A 15,695-nucleotide genomic window follows, 5' to 3' on the forward strand; every position below is an offset into this window, starting at 1 on the left:
AATTGTTTTCATTCTGACCTACTTCTGTTGCTTTAAAAGGTTCTTCCACCTTTGGAGGTAGCGTTTAAAGATTCAACAACCACTTATGAAAACCAAATCTGTTTTCTATAAGACAGGGAAGCTTGTGTGTTTCTCCTTGTACAGGCAGTTCCTGGTGTGTGAAACATTTCATCATTGAGTAGAAAGCAATACTTTACCTTAGGTGAGGAAAGGAAAATGAATGCAAATCATTTCTCTTGTCATATGGGTCATATTATCATATTTGTTGAGTCCCTGATAGTCTAGGACTCTCAGGTGTATCATTATACCTTCTCCCAGCCCTCCCAGGTATACCCAGGTGTATGTATTGTCCCTGCTTTGCTGATGAGAGTGAGGCCTTGGAAAGATAGATGACCTTTGTTTTCTAGGACAGAATGGGCAAAAACTTTTCTTTTAATGAATGATAGAATGGTCGGGATGTGAAATCATTAGTATCCAGTATAATGCCTTATACTTTATTTTAATAGGTCTTTATTGAATGAATGAAAAAAATAAATTCTGTGACCTGACTCCTGACCTACTTTCTTTTCACCACATCCAGCTGCTTCTCCTGTCATAAATGCCTCGTCATTTCAACAAATATTTGCAGTGTTGTTCAATGAGAGAACAGGTGTTTATAACTTTCAATCTTTAATAAAAGGAGTAAAAATGTGATTTTTTAAAAAATGTGCAGAAAAACACACAGATATTCATACCAGTGTTGTTCACAACAGCCAAAAAGTGGAAACAATCCAAATGCCTGTCAAAAGATGAATGGGTAAACAAAAATGTGGACTATCCATACGATGGAATATGATTCAGCCATAGAAAGGAATGAGGTACTGACACAAGCTACAGCACGGACGACCCTTGAAAACATGACGCTGAGTGAAAGAAGCCAGTCCCCAAAGACCACATGTTGTATAATTCCATTACAACACATGTTGGGGTGGCTGCACAACTCTGAATATACCAAGAATACACTTGAAATAGGTGTGCATTTTATATTTATATTATGTCCCAATAAAGCTGTTTTTAAAATGTGTACAAGAAGCTTTGCAAAGGGCTGGTGTGTGTGTTGGGGAGAGGTGTTGTGCTTGGGACCCCCACGGAGGAAGTGGAACCCAAAGTGGAGAGCTAGGCTCAGCCAGAAGGACCTGAGCTTAAACTCCAATTGTGCCCCTGACACGTAGCATCATTTTACCCTAATATTTAGCTGCTCTGGAGTTTGGTTTTCTTATTTGTAAGACAGGCATGACAGTACCCTCCTCACAGGCTCTTTTTGGCTTAAATAGATTATGTATGTAATGTTTCTTGCACATGCCACGTTCAGCAAATATTCATTTCTATCTTCCAACCCTGAGTTGCTATGATTCTGTGACTTTCAGGCTGGTGAACGGGCTGTTAAGCCCCTTTGCCTTCAGAAGCTTCTAGTGGGCAGTGCAGCTGAGTGGATCCAAAATGTGAAATGAGGGGTTTGGACTAAGCTAAAAGCCTGGCCATTTGCAGGAGTCTGTGGTTTCCTTGTTTAGATGCCCTAAGTTAGTGGTCTGCTTGAGCCCTCTGTGGTCTACGCTGCAGGACCCCAGTCCTGCCCATGGCGGTTTGCAAGTCTGTGGGACACACACGCATTGTCCTCTGATTCTGAAAGGCCTGTGCAGCATCTGTAGGCAGAGCCCTTCTCCTGTCTGCCGGTCACCCCCAGCTCTGCCTCCCCAGCTCCTTCTTCAAGGGGCCGATTGGCAGAGGGGCCTTGTTATAAGGGGGACGCTGGGAGTGTTTCCAACAGCAGAGTTTTTCTTTACCCTCGTAAAGCAGTTTTGTCCTGGATGAATAAGGACCCTTCAAGCTACTCCACACAAAAGCAGATAAGCATGTACCAGTGAGGCTGGGGGAAAAATGGAAGGGGGTGTCTAGAATGTCTCTGCCACCCCCAAGCCGACAAGTCACATCAGTCCTGCTGTCGGACACCTCTGGACCAGAGGAATTGACTCCATTGGTGACCCCTGACCCCTCCCAACAATCCTAGGCAACCCTGGGACCTGGCGAGCTCCATCCCTGTGCTCTTCCTTGAACTAGAGGTCCCACCCAGTGGGCGATGCGCAACACAGGGGAGTGAATTCTGAACACGGAATTTTCAGATTGGGTGGTGGGGCCTGGGGAGGGAGGGATGTTGGGGATGAATTGCAGGGGAAGGCTGGTCCTGCGATTCTTATGAAAATGAAATAAAAGGGAGAAAGAGTCTATTGGGTTTTGACATTTCCTAATTGTCACTTTTACACTGGGGGAGTAAATTCAAATTGCCCTCTTTTTAAAATTACATAACCCTTCTCCTGTCCAAGGACACTTACTCAGAGGCCTTCATTTGGGGTCTTGTGCTAATAACCGTAACGAGACTCTGAGAGGAGAGCTGTGGGGCCAGGACCAGAATGGGGGGGTTTGAATAGGGGGAACACTGGTTAACGGGGGTTGGTCCTCCCTTCTGGCCCTCAGTAGAGGGAGCATTGTGTGGCAGCACTGACAACGGAGTCTCGAAAGACATAGTGAAACAGCACAGCATCCCTGCAAAGCAGGTAATGTTTCCCACTTTACACAGAAGGAAACGATCCATGAGAGGGGATGCAGTTTACCAGGCCCGAGGAGCCAGGAAGTGGGGCTCAGACCCAGCCCTGCATTTTGATGCGATGCAACGGCCTTAGGCAAGAAGTGACTTAAAATGAAGGCCATCTGTGCCCTTTCCCGGGCCCTCTCTGCCCTTCTGCCAACAGCATGCACATGTCCAGGCTGAGCCCCTTGTCCTGTACGAAGAAGGTTTTCTCCCCACGTGGGTGTGCTGGTTCTTGTTTGGGCCTAGAGTGCAGAATCTCAGAAGCCCTATTAATGACATAGACACCTGGAGATGGATGCATGAGATAAGCCTGGTCAGGGCCAGGGGCAGTTTGACCCTCCCAGGTGGAAGATCACAGTCAAGGCAGATATGAAGTGCAGGAGTCAACAGACTTTCTCTGTAAAGGGCCTGAAGGTAAGTATTCCCAGTTTCGAAGTTATACGGGCTCTGTTTTAAATGTTTACCTTTGCTGTCATAGCTTGAGTGCGACCAAAGACACTATGTACACAAATGGGCTTGGCTGTGTTGCAATAAAACTTTATTTACACAGGTTGGGGGCCAGATTCAGTCTGCAGGCTATAGTGTACTGACCTCTGGCTTAGCGAACCAATGTTAATTGGTCAAACTCCCTTCTTAGTGTTGTCCTTTATTTTAGAGACAAAGTGCTAGAAAAGATGGAGTCTTTTCAGTGATCCCTAGAAGGTTGCTAACAACCATGAAAGGCCACCTTCAGAGAAAGACCTCCACCAAGTGAAAGCAACAGGAATTCGGAGCTTTTACCCTCCAGCAGATGCTCAGAAATGAAGATTCTACTTTCTTCCCATTGTCCCTCAACGGAAGGCTGGGTGTTTTAATTAGCTAATGTTGGCAAATTGCTTTGAAGAAGATTGTAAAACGTTCGTGCTACAAGTGCCAAGAATCCTAATTAGCTTTCCTTAAAGATACCACCTGGAAGTGTGATAGCTTGTTGCTAGAGGTCCAAGCCAGCAAGAATAACCTGCGGACCCAAAACCGGTTTTTAAGCAAACACAACTGAATACAATCGGATCTCTACATCGACGTCACATTTTCTTCCTTCTGCCGAATCTGCTTCCTAGCAGCTGGGATATTAAACCATGAAAGTCTGCTAGCGACAGGGGCATGAAACAAATTAACCCATCCATTTGTTGCCGCCGATGTTGCCTTTTGGATTTTTAGCTTGTGCGTTGGAGGCCCTGCCCGGCGTGTCAAGGTTACAGGGAGGAGGAGGCTGGCAGCCACTTAGTCATACAGCAGGGCTGGCTCCCAGGTCCCCCAGTCTGAGAGGGACGTGTATATGCTGTCGCTCCTAACAGCTGGATAATGAAGTTGCTCTCCAACCCTCTTGTTTCGTGTGGTGGCAGTGGTGACAGCAGCAGCATCTGATCTGTGTCAACAGCAGAAGCAAGTGAGATGTAGTCAATATGGACCTTAGCCACTGACATGCATTGATGCAGATTCTCCAGGCTCTGATGAAGTCCTGCTAAACTGGTGGGGCCGGGCCCTGTGTGAGAGGATGTGGCAGGGGGCAGGGGTGGGGAGGGATTCCTCAGCCTCACCACTGTTGACATGTGGGGCCAGACGATTCTTTGAGGTGGGAGAGGCGGAGGCTCTGCTGTGCACTGTAGGACGTTGAGTAGCATCCCTGGTCTCTACCCACTAGGTGCCAGTAGCAGCCCTCATTCCCAGTGGTGACAACCCACAATGTCTCCAGACACGGCCTAATGTTCCCTGGAGGGGACAGTCGTCCTAGTTGAGAAACACTGGGTTAAGGGGAGGAGGGGGGCATGGAGTCACGTTTTTCAGGGATGCCCTTGGACCAGGGACCTAGTGGAAAGTGGGCTCCAAGCATCACTCTTGACTCCTCTGTCACCCCCTCATCCAATCCATGAGCAAGTCCCAAAGGCTCTACCTTGACGGCATGTTCTGTATCAGACCACTTCTTGCCACCTCGCCTCTCCTTCTCTTGTTCAAGCCCCTACGTTTCTGGTCTAGATGATGCTAGCAGCCTCCCAGCTGGTCCTGCTCCCCTTTGCTCCCCACAGGCAGAGGGACTCTCCGGAAAGGTAAGCGAGAACATCTCACCATCTTGCCAGGAACCCCCAGGCTCCCTCGCACTTACACTGAAATCCCCCGTCCAACCAGGTGCTGTGCCCTGTCTGCGCCTCCCCTCTGCCCATAGACGTCCTTCACTCCCCTGGGTCTCTGCTCAAATGTCCCTCTCCAGGGGTCTTCCCGCACCCCTATCCTGAAGAGCACATCTCTGCCTTCTCTGTGCCAGGGGTCCTCAGCCTCGGCACTAGTGACATTTGGGGCCAGACGATTCTTGGCAGTGGGGGCTGTCATGGGCATTGTAAGATGTTGAACAGCATCCCTCTCCCTTCCCCACCAGATGACAATGGACCCCCCCACCCAATTGTGACAACCAACAATGTCTCCAGACATTGCCCACTGTCCCCTGAGAGGCAGCACCGCCCTGGTTGAGAATCACTGCTGTCCTGCAAGTGTTTTTCTTCACGGTTCTCTCCGACAGGACTTCCTGTTTGTCGTCTTCACTGGAATGCAAGCTTTAGGAAGGCAGGACTTAGATTTTTCCCCTGCTATATTCTCAGGGCATAGAATAGAGCTGGGGACAGTAGGTGCTCCGTAATTGTTGTGTTGAATGTTATGAACTTCATGCTTCTAAGCAACCCGTGAGGTGATGGGGTCATGGACAGGGGCAGGACTGACTGGCAGAGTGTGTCTTACTGGTTATAGACATCGAAATGCTGTGCCTTGGACACCTGCAAGCTCTTTAAAGCACAGAGAAATCTTTGGGAACCCTAAGCCAGGGCTCTGGTGGAAGGGCAGCTACAGAGCCCCTCCCTGGAAGCGCTTATTCCGGGGCTAAGGTGCATTTTCCAGGGGCGCCCAGATGAGCCTGCAGACCACACTTCAAGAGACACTAGGCTCTGTTGAGAGTAAATGGTCTCGGGCCAGCAGACCTTTCTCGAACTGAAGGGTTTGTGTGGTCTGGAGAGCCAGCGAACATTCTAGCTTCTGTTCGTGGGTGCGTTGAGGAGTTCTTTCCTGGCTACAGGTGGTACCTGGAACTTGGCTGATGAGGGCGATTCTCCTCCTTTCCTTCATCCCCCTCTCTCAGCATCACCAAGACATCCAGATGGATGGCTCTGGTTGGGTGTGGTGAGCCCTACGAACACAGCCATGCATCAGCGTCATGCGGGGGTTGGCCATGTGCAAAGCCACTTCTTTCTCCTTCTGGTGCTACTCTTCTAGCTTCTGGTGTTTGCATGTTATTTCTCCCACCCTCTATTCATAGTGGAAGGGACATACTGTAAAGTGTAGCAATTATGAGAAATCTGACTTCAAACTGAGACTCTTCCACTGGCCACGTGACTTTGGCAAATGACTTAACTTTTTAAAAACTCGGTTTGCCCATCTCTACAATGGGGATAATACCCAGCTCTCCGTTTCCTCCTGAGGATGCCATGAAATGAGCAGGGTTCCTCACCTGGCCTGGCCAATGTAAGTCCTCACTGAGGAGTTGCTGTTGTTATTTCCTGCCTACCAGCGGCGCCTTCCTTCAGCCAGCTCAGCCCTCAGCAGGGTTCACCTGCCTCTTCCCTTTTCCTCTCGAATTTGGCTCCTGTTGCCTCTTTGGTGTCATCGTCCCCACTAGCAAGCAGCTTCCCCCTCCTGACTCTCACCTCCTCTCCCTCCCTTCCCAGCATGCGTATCTCATCACTGTGATTACACCGTATTAGCCACCGTGATTGTTCCATGCCTTGGCACCTCATTACTGAAATAAAGTTAACATTAATGGGAGTCCTGCAGCTAATCCCTCTGCTCACCTCTCCTGAAAATGCATTCCAGTGATTAGCAGGAGAGACACATGCATATATTCATTTTAAAACTGTTCGCCGGCTCCCCCCCTCTCCCTCCACATCTCCTCCTCAGTCACTGCAGAGACGGAGGCCAGGGGGCCTTTTAGCTGCCAATGGGTGGAGGAGGCAGTGAAATCCTTCCGAACTGGGGCAGGCAGGATTTTGGGAGCAGCCAACTTTTCCCCCTAGAAAAGAAATGCATTCGTTTTTTTAGGGTGGGTGCAATTAAAAACAAAACCAACCCACAAGCAAAAGGCCTTAGAGTGAAACAGACTGGGGGTGTGTCCTAGCCTTGCCACTTTCTCCTAGGAGACCTCTGTAAAATTGGTTTAACCTTCCTGAAGTGCTGTTTCCTCCTCTGGTGAAGGGGAGGATTATGTCAGATGAGGAATGTGGAAGAGCCTACAAGGATCGCTTCCCTCCCCTCCCCTGGTCTGCGAAACCAGAGGTCAGGGGTGTCCACGGGGCTCCTTGAGGTCCCCAGTGTTGGGATGGTGCTAAGCACGATGAAGATGAATTTCTCAGTGACGTATTATTATTTATAAGAACTTGGGTGAAACTCACTCCATCTTCCTGCCCCCTGCCCCGGGGACAAATACCCTCCCTCATAGGGCTCAGGAGCTGGGCTCCTAGGTCCTCTCCTTTCCCGCATTTCCTCTGTGCTGATTAAAACTGGGACCAGGATGACTCCCCCCGCCCCCGCCGTGCAGCTCCCCCTCGGCAGCAGCCAAGAAAAGGGAGCAGGGGAAACAGCAGAGGGAGGCGTGGGGGCTGTAATGAGATTCACCGGCGCCCTCACTCACTCTCCGTGTCAAGGAGACATTTTCAAAAAGGTTTGACACAGCATCCTCGCAGAGCCCTTTGCCAAAACGCAAGGTGGAGGCCCCCGGAGTACTTTAAGCCGGCTTCTGTTAACAGAGGGGCCCGTCTGCATATTATAATCACGCCGCTCCAATTCCCCGTTAAGCAGCTGTTCCCACAAAGAGGGACAATAGCTCAGCCCCACCCCTTTGAGAGCTGATTTCAGTCTTGTCTTTGCCGGTGCCAATTCTTTGATCAGTTTTCACTTAGGATCTGGAGGGCATGTTACAAAGTGCTTTGGGATGGCTGCCAACAGGCGCCTCACTGAAGCATGACAGGGGCCCAGAAGTGTCAGTGTTGGGAGAGAGAGCTCACAGGATGCCTTTTAAAAAATAATTATATTTGAATTTTAAAAGCAATCTTCATATATGTTAGTAGATTCATTTATATGGAAAGCTATGCCAGTTCCTCTACCCTTTTAATATTTGATGTTGCATCAGCTTCCTTCACAGTTGAGATAAGCGTTCTCTGGCATCTTGGAGACTTTTGGGACTCCTGGGTTAAAGAAAAAGCAAAGAGAGGCTGGATACTGTCATTTCTTTCCCATTCCTCATTGGCTCTCCTTCCTCCCACCCCTCAACCAGATGCTTTGTTGCTAAATTGATTGTAGAGGATCCGAGGGAGCAAGGCAGGAAATGGGGGGGGGTCCAAAATAAATTTGGTTTGTTGGTGGTGGGAGTGGTAACAATATCTATCATTTATTTTATTTTTTTATTGTGATAAAATATACCTAATATAGAATTTACCATTTTAACCATTTCTCAGTGCACAGTTCAGTGTCATGAAGTACATTCATATCGTTGTGCAGTTTTCACCACCATCCAGCTCCTGAACTCTTTTCATTTTCCCAAACTGAAACTGTACCCATTAAACACTCACTCCCCTCCCCCCCAGCCCTTGGCAACCACCTTTCTACTTTCTGTCTCTATGGCTTTGACTTCTCTAGGTACCTCACGTAAGTGGAATCATGCAATATTTATTCCTTAGTGTCTGATTTCTTTCACTGAGCATAATGTCCTCAAGATTCATCCCTGTTGTGGCAGGTGTCAGAACTTTCTTTCCATAACTGAATAATATTTCATTTCTGTATATACTACATTTGCTTATCCATTCATCAGTTGATGGCCACTTGGGTCGCCTCCCATTTATTGAATCTTACAGTTTCCAGCCGGCCACGTGAGGTGTTTGCCTACCTACAGACATCGAATTTAATTCTCACCAATGCCATTTTATAGTTGAGGAAAGGGAGCCTGGAGAGAAGAAGGGGCTTGCTTGAGGTGACTTGCTGTTAATTGGTGGGGCTGAGATTTGGTTTGGGGAATGTCTCACTCTAAAACTATAGTTCTCAAACATTCCAGGGTTGCTTAGGAGGTTCCTGGGCCCTGTCTTGACCTATTCCGGTTCAGAAAGTCTGCAGTAGGACCCAGGAATTTGTGTCTTAACAAGCACCCTTCTCCAATACAGGTTATCAGAGAACTAGAGTCTGCTTAATATGTGTGAAGTCTAGGGTTTTGACAACTATCCTATATGACCTTGTTCCTAAGGGAGTTGGAGGCAGCTTTCCCCCAGACATTTTAAGATAAACAGAAGTGTTCTGCGTGAAGGGAGAGTTGGGAGAGACTTCTGCATGCAGTCCATAAGGTGTTCATACACAGGGGCGGTGTGTGAGGGGCTGCGGTTTGGGCTGCTTGGTCACCTCTGAGCTTCCTAGCAGCCCAAGCAAGGAGTGAAACAAGATTAGCCACAAGATGTATCCAGCTCATAACATAAAACATACCACCAGGAGCACAGCTATTGTGTGCATTTGGTCTGAGGGCTCCTCACTGAGAAGACCCCGTGCTGTGATGGAAAATAGTCACAAACGCCCCTGAATCAGTTTGACAGGACTGTCGTAGGGCTGTGTCTTTAGGGCAAACTGAGGTGCGATGCTAACGAACCCTTCTGGTAGAGACAGACCTAGAGAAGACTGCACTGAGCCATTTCAAACCTGCTTTCTGCAGGGGTGTGATAGAGTTCTTCGTGTTCTAAAACGGATCCCCTGGCTTTTTGTTAGATTGCTGGCCTGCCTCGGCAGCTCCATTCTTTCCAGCTCCTCTCCTGAGCCTGCAGGTCCCCCTGCCCTGGAGAAAAGAGCCCAGCGGGGGGCCTCTGCTTTAATGACTAGGATGCTTGTCTTTAAAGTTTGCAAAGCCCTCGGCCTCCAACCAGTGGCCAGTGTGGCCCTTCTCTCCTTCGGCATGCAAGAAAAGCTGCTGTCTGGTTGAGTGAGCTCTGCTATAAATCAAAGTGTCACCACTTAGCCAGTAGAAATGATTTAATTAATCCGCTGTGTTGTCCCCTGAGCATCACTCCACCTGACTGCTAATCAACTTCCATCAGCAAGAGGAAAATACAGGCCCTCTTTTACTGAACCGCATTGCATGAGATGAAGGAAGGAGGGGGAGAAAAAGTTAATTGCGGCACGGGAGCTCAAACTGTCACAAGAAAAAAGTCTCTCGTCTGGCATCTGCCTCTTAATACACTGTTGTCCCGTCTCGGGTGAGCTGCAGGAGAGGACCACATTTCAGTGATATTAATAGAGACATTATCTATTGTCCATATCTATTTGTAAGAAATAATATCTTTCCTAGAAACCCTTGACAGCTGGCATATTGCAAAAAGGAACTGTTCTTTTATCATGCACCCAGTATTTAGACCTTAAAAAAAAAAACCCACACAAAACCTTCATTGATAATCAGATAAGATTGAAAGTTTATGTATCTATCTCTCGGTCACAGGAACATTTTTGACAGGTGACCACCCCAATTTCTGTCACATTCAGGCGAAATAAATGCAAGGCATTTCTCTGCAATGTAATTAGGCAGATCTAGTTAATGCTCTAGTGCTTTGAGGTGAAACGAGCTTTTGTAATGAGAATTCTAAGCCCAGGATTCTTGAAACCTTTAAGAGCCTTAAATCTCAAACCTCTTCACTAACAGGAGCTCACATGGCTCCATTTTACAGTAGGAGAAACTGAGGAAAACAAGGGTCAGGGAAATTTCCAGAAAGTTGCAGAGCCAATATGAGTGTTCTGAAACTGGGATCCATCCCTTGTTGGGGTGGGGGGAGAGGGGGTGCCTAAGATTCTGTTTTAAAGCATGGGCTTATCTGGAATTGGATTCTTTTCTGATTGCTGAGGACTTACTCGATAAAAAGAAATTTATAAATTCTCTTAAGCAGGATAAAGACCAGAAAATCTTTCCTCTGATCCAAAAACTGACATCTTGCATCATTTATGCATAAACCTTGGTTTTTCCCCATCAGAGGACTCCCCTTCCTCCACCCCCCCCCACCCCCCCCCCACCAAGCAAACGTGGAATTCCTGCCCATGTTTTGTGGGTGAGTCATTGTGTCTTTAAAGGTTAGGGGCAGTGTTTACCTGCTCAGAACACTGTGTTTCAGCAAAGATGTGCTTGGGATCAGAGCCTCTGCTGTACTAAAGTTGATGGATGTGCCTTTTAAAAGAAAGAGAGCCCTGGAATCTAATTCCAGTAACTCTGAGTGCCCAGGGCCGTTAAGGACTTCCCTGGGTATCTCCACATGTGACCTCTTATGTGCATTATCAGTGCTGGGCCAGGGCCACCCCTACAATTCTGCATGGGTGACAGGGTGAATGACAAGGGTGCTTCTCTATTATTAAGTCAAAATCTGATTAAAATGGATATCTGGGGCAGCTTTACAGGGAAAGAGCTGCCATAAGAGATGCGGAGGTGTGTGTGGTCCGTCGAATGCTAGAGGGCAGTACAAGCTTCTCCCCTACCCTAGGATGTGGCTTCTCTAGGCGGCTTTCCTCTTGCCTGAAGGAAGGCCAGGGCTGCCTGGGCAGAGGAGAGAAAGAGGGAGTCACTTGCTTCCACCAACTAAAGCACTTGGGCACCCAAAGGGCAAGTGCTCCCTCCCTGTAGAGGGCGAGGGCCTGCCCCAGTCTGTTGCTGGGGGTAGTGCAAGGGCTGGGATTGGAGCCCCATGGAGCTGGGTGGAATTCTGACTGAGTGCCCTCTCTCTGGACTCACTTTCCTTATCTGAAGAATGGGAATGCCCATCTCCCAGAAGGGACAGCAGGATGAGATGAGATCATATATACAAACGTCCCCAGCACGGCACTAGGCACATAGGAGCTGCTGGATAAATGCAGCTTCTTTGTCCTCACCTGCACCCTCCTTCCTCCACTCCCCCATTCTCTCATTCCTTTCACCAGCCCTAGAATCTATGCTACAAAGTGCTCGATTTGACAGAGGGAACTCAGATCCCAGAGTCATGCAAGGATCCAAATCCTGCCAAGCCTCCCCCCACGCCCCCGCCCCCCCAGGCAGGCATCAGAGAGTGCCCACCCCTCAGCTCAGGTCGCTGAGACCCCCCTCTCTCCACCCAGCTCTCTTTTCCTTTCTTGCATTTCTACCACAGCCATTGAACCGCACTCCAGGCTGACGCTGGGCATGTGGGAGCCAGCCAGGGACCCCCTTCATTGTGGCTTTGTTTATTTTTATACACAGTTTAGAAACATCTGTTCTGACATTTTCTGGGGTCGAAGACAGGAAGAGAACAAGGTTGATATTTCTCAGGTGCTGGTGCCCTAGTGCATCTGTAATTGGAAAGCAAAATGGTTGGGTTGCTTCTGCATTTGTCATAAGCATTTCATTTGAAAGAGAAGGCAGTGTTATGGTGCCCAGGGGTCACATTGTATGCAAACAGGTAAACATTAAAGGGAAGTCTGAGAAGTGAGAAATGGCGAAGCTTTAAGAAACCCATGGCAAAGGTCTGTGCAACTTTCTTTGAGACCAAAGACCGGCCATGGGGAGATGACTGCAGCCCTTGCCTGCTTTCTTGAATTGGAAGCCTGTTTTCCTTTTCTCAGTTAATCCCCTTCTTAAGATGAACATGGTAAGGGTGGTGTCCAGGGGTTCACTGAGGGTAGGTGATGAAATGTATTCATTCAGAAAATATTTACTGAGCACCTACTCTGCCCGGATCTCTACCAAGTGATACATAAGACACCGCTCATGCCTTAGGTAACATAATTATAATACAAAGTGGTGAGTATCACCATGGGCAAGTGAATTAATACCAAGGGAAGTCAGAGAGGGAGTCAGGAAAGGCTTCATGAGAAGTTTGCCAGGCAGAAGAGGAGGAAGGAGATTAGGGGATAGAAGGAAGAGCTTCTACCAAAACCAGAAGCGGTAACAAAAAAAGTGCTAAAGCCATCAAATAGCATCATTCGATTATATACCGAACAGTATGCTAACTGCTTTCTCGTTAAATCCTCCAACATCCTGCACGGAGTAGGTGGTATTATCCCTGTTTTTCAGATGATGCTGTGGGGAGACTGTATTGCTCAGCAGAGGTTAAGGCTAATGTGTGGAGAACTAAGATTACTCCCCAGCCCTGCCTGTCCCTCATGCCCGCCATGCTTTCCCCCAGTGCCGCACTGCGTGGTATGACTCGAACGTGGAGGATGAAGCTGGAGAGGTTAGGGGGACAGATTGCAAAGGACTTTTCATGCTGTGCTTTAGAGTTTGGCCTTTTTCCTGTAGGCAGTGGGAAGCCAGCACGGGTTTTTAAGTAGATATTGATTCCGTTACCAATGGGAGATGGGATGGGAGAAATACCCTATACCAGACTGTGCCCAGAACCTTGACCGGCCGTCAGATTCAAGTCCTGCCCATCCAGCTTCTTGCCCAGCCTCCGGGATGGCTGGCTGCTCAGCTGAAAGAACTAGACCATTAGGGAGGACGAGTCTCATAAATGATGTGAAAAGAGAGCCTTCTTCTGTTCTTTATCTTTTTTGGCTTGGGTATGCCTTTTTGTTCTTTGCTATAAAGCTTACATAGGCATCTGAGATTAAAAAATATAATAATGTGGTATAAAAAGAGAAATGAAAGTAAAAGTTGTCTTCCAGCTCATCTCATTCCCCAGATGTAAGCACTGTTAACAATTTCTTGTATAGCTTTCCTGAAATTTTCTATTCAGGTATAAGGATATGTATTTACGTGTAACCTTTTTTAATTTTTAATTTTGTCTATTTCTGAACAGCTAATACGTGTACATGGTTCAACATTAAAAAGGGTTTTACTGCGAAAAGTCCCTCTCCCACTGCTGTCCCCAGTTGCTCTGTTTTCTTCCAATGTCACCATCTTCTTGTGTTTATGCACGTGCAAGCTCATACTTTGCACATGTGATGTCTACTTTTCCCTTAAGTACAAAAGCTACAAAGAGTGCTGTCTACACCATTCTATCTCTTGCTCTTTCGCTTCATGGTAATTTAAAAAATTCCAATATGTAGATCGTGCTTACCAACTGCCCCAAATTCATCTAAGTGCTTCTTGTATTATCCCACTGAATCCTTTGACAGGGGCAAGTGCTTACAGTCCCCATTCACTTGGAGGAAACTGGGGCACAGAGAGATTGAGTGACTCACCCAGGGTCATTCAGTTAGTAAATTAGCCCTGACTGTTGGGCTGGAATTGAAATAATGCAAGAGAGGAGATACCACTGGTAGTCAGGGCCAGTCTGAAGGTGTTCGAGTCTTGCTTTTTTGGGGATATCAGCATACCTTGGAGATCTTTCCAGATCAACACATATAGACTTAATTATTTTACATGGCTGGATACTTAACTTCAGTTACTTCATCATCTGCCTGTTGATAGATGTTTGGGTTTTGTCTAATGTTCGCCTACAAATAGTGCTGCTGCTGGAACTTCCTTGTATGTATGCCTTGCAGTGCTAGAGCCAATGTACTGTAGAACAAATTACTAAAGTGGGCTTGCTAGTCACCAGGCATGCACACTTTACATTTCAGAGATACTGTTAAATTGTGCTCCAAATGTCTGCACCAGTTTACCCTCCCCAAGAATGTGTGAAAGTACCAGCCCCACATCCTCACCCTCCCTGGGCATTATCAACCTGTTTCATCTTTGACAATCTTCCTGCTGAAAAATTGGCTCATTGTAACGTGCATACATTATGAGTGCATTTTTTCATGTGTTTATTTGGCCATTTATATTTCTTTTATGAACTGGTTTTCCGTGTCCTTTGCACATTTTGTGTTTTGGCTTTGTCTTTTATAATAGAGATATATAAGAGCTCTTTGAATACTAAAGAAATGTGTTACGAATATTTTTCTAGTTTATTGTTTGCATTTGTATTATTTTTCCACCATGGAGGAGATTTTAATTTTTATGTAGTTAGGTATATTAATCTTTTCTTTATGGCTTTTGGGTTTTGTGTTTGCCTTTTCCTCTCCACAATTATATATTTCTTTAATGACCAATTTTTTTCTCCTTAGCCTTTTTATGGCTTTAATTTTTAAATTGAACGCTAGTGTGTTTGGAATTTATTTTGGTGTAAGGAGTGATATAGGGGTCTGGCTCAGTTTTTGGCTTTGAGGGGAACCTGTTTGGACTCCTTGGTGACAAGGCTTCACCAGATTGGGGGGGACCACTAGCAGAAGGCTGGAACGGGTGGGAGAATTTCCAAAGGGCGGGCCAGCGCCACAGCACGCTGGGGCCTCAGCCCCCAGGGGCTGCCGGAAACTCAGAGTGGCCAGCCCTTTGGGCACCTGGAGGAACAGGGACTCCTTTGGGGTGCATATCTGAACCAAACACAGAGGCCTTATCGTCATAGGGAGAGAAGTGCATCTTATCTGTCTCCGTATATTCTCAGTGCTGTTCTCAGGCCCTGGCACAAGCTTGGTAATTGCCACGTTGTATGGAATCAACTAATTCTGAGCCCCAAGCTGCTGCTCGTTTGGTGCATTGTGACCTTGGGTTGTTGAGTGCATCCCTCCACGTCTCTGAGCCACACTGTCCCCATCTGTGAAGAGAAGATGGGTGATCACAATACTTAACCCAGGAGCTATTTCAAGAGGTTTCTAGAGTAAAGGGAGAAATGGGTATGATTGCACTTGATGAACCCCAACGAGCTCTGTGGATGGAAAGTTGAAACTCTTAGCCACTCTCTGCTGCTATTCATATGTCTTAGCCTGTAATCAGTTGAAGTTGTAAAAATTACAATTCATCTCCTGTGGGACATGGCTTTTTTATTTTTATTTTTTATTTATTTATTTATTTCCGGTACGCGGGCCTCTCACTGTTGTGGCCTCTCCCGTTGCGGAGCACAGGCTCCGGATGCGCAGGCTCAATGGCCATGGCTCAAGGGCCCAGCCGCGATCTTCCCGGACCGGGGCACGAACCCGAATCCCCTGCATCGGCAGGCAGACTCTCAACCACTGCGCCACCAGGGAAGCCCTGGCTTTTTTATTTTTTAACTCT

General features: G+C 47.4%; 1 protein-coding gene across 6 annotated transcripts in view; it reads left to right on the plus strand.

Moving 5' to 3' along the window:
• The window catches only part of SPRING1 (SREBF pathway regulator in golgi 1), a 264,113-nt gene that overhangs the window by 28,969 nt on the left and 219,449 nt on the right, over positions 1 to 15,695 (plus strand). Inside the window, exon 5 of one of the 6 annotated variants that reach the window (XM_081252157.1) lies at positions 507 to 1,056. The exons of 3 other annotated variants lie outside the window; for them this stretch is intronic. In XM_081252157.1, the coding sequence (XP_081108283.1) occupies positions 507 to 521 (15 nt within the window). In that variant the 3' untranslated portion in view covers positions 522 to 1,056. Of the gene's footprint in view, positions 1 to 506; positions 1,057 to 15,695 lie in introns of those variants that run through there. 2 more of the 6 variants (XM_081252164.1, XM_081252162.1) reach the window with 2 other exon arrangements.

Source organism: Mesoplodon bidens (genome assembly GCF_964165515.1).
Source record: "Mesoplodon bidens genome assembly, chromosome: 13".
NCBI classification, from domain to species: Eukaryota; Metazoa; Chordata; class Mammalia; order Artiodactyla; family Ziphiidae; genus Mesoplodon; species Mesoplodon bidens.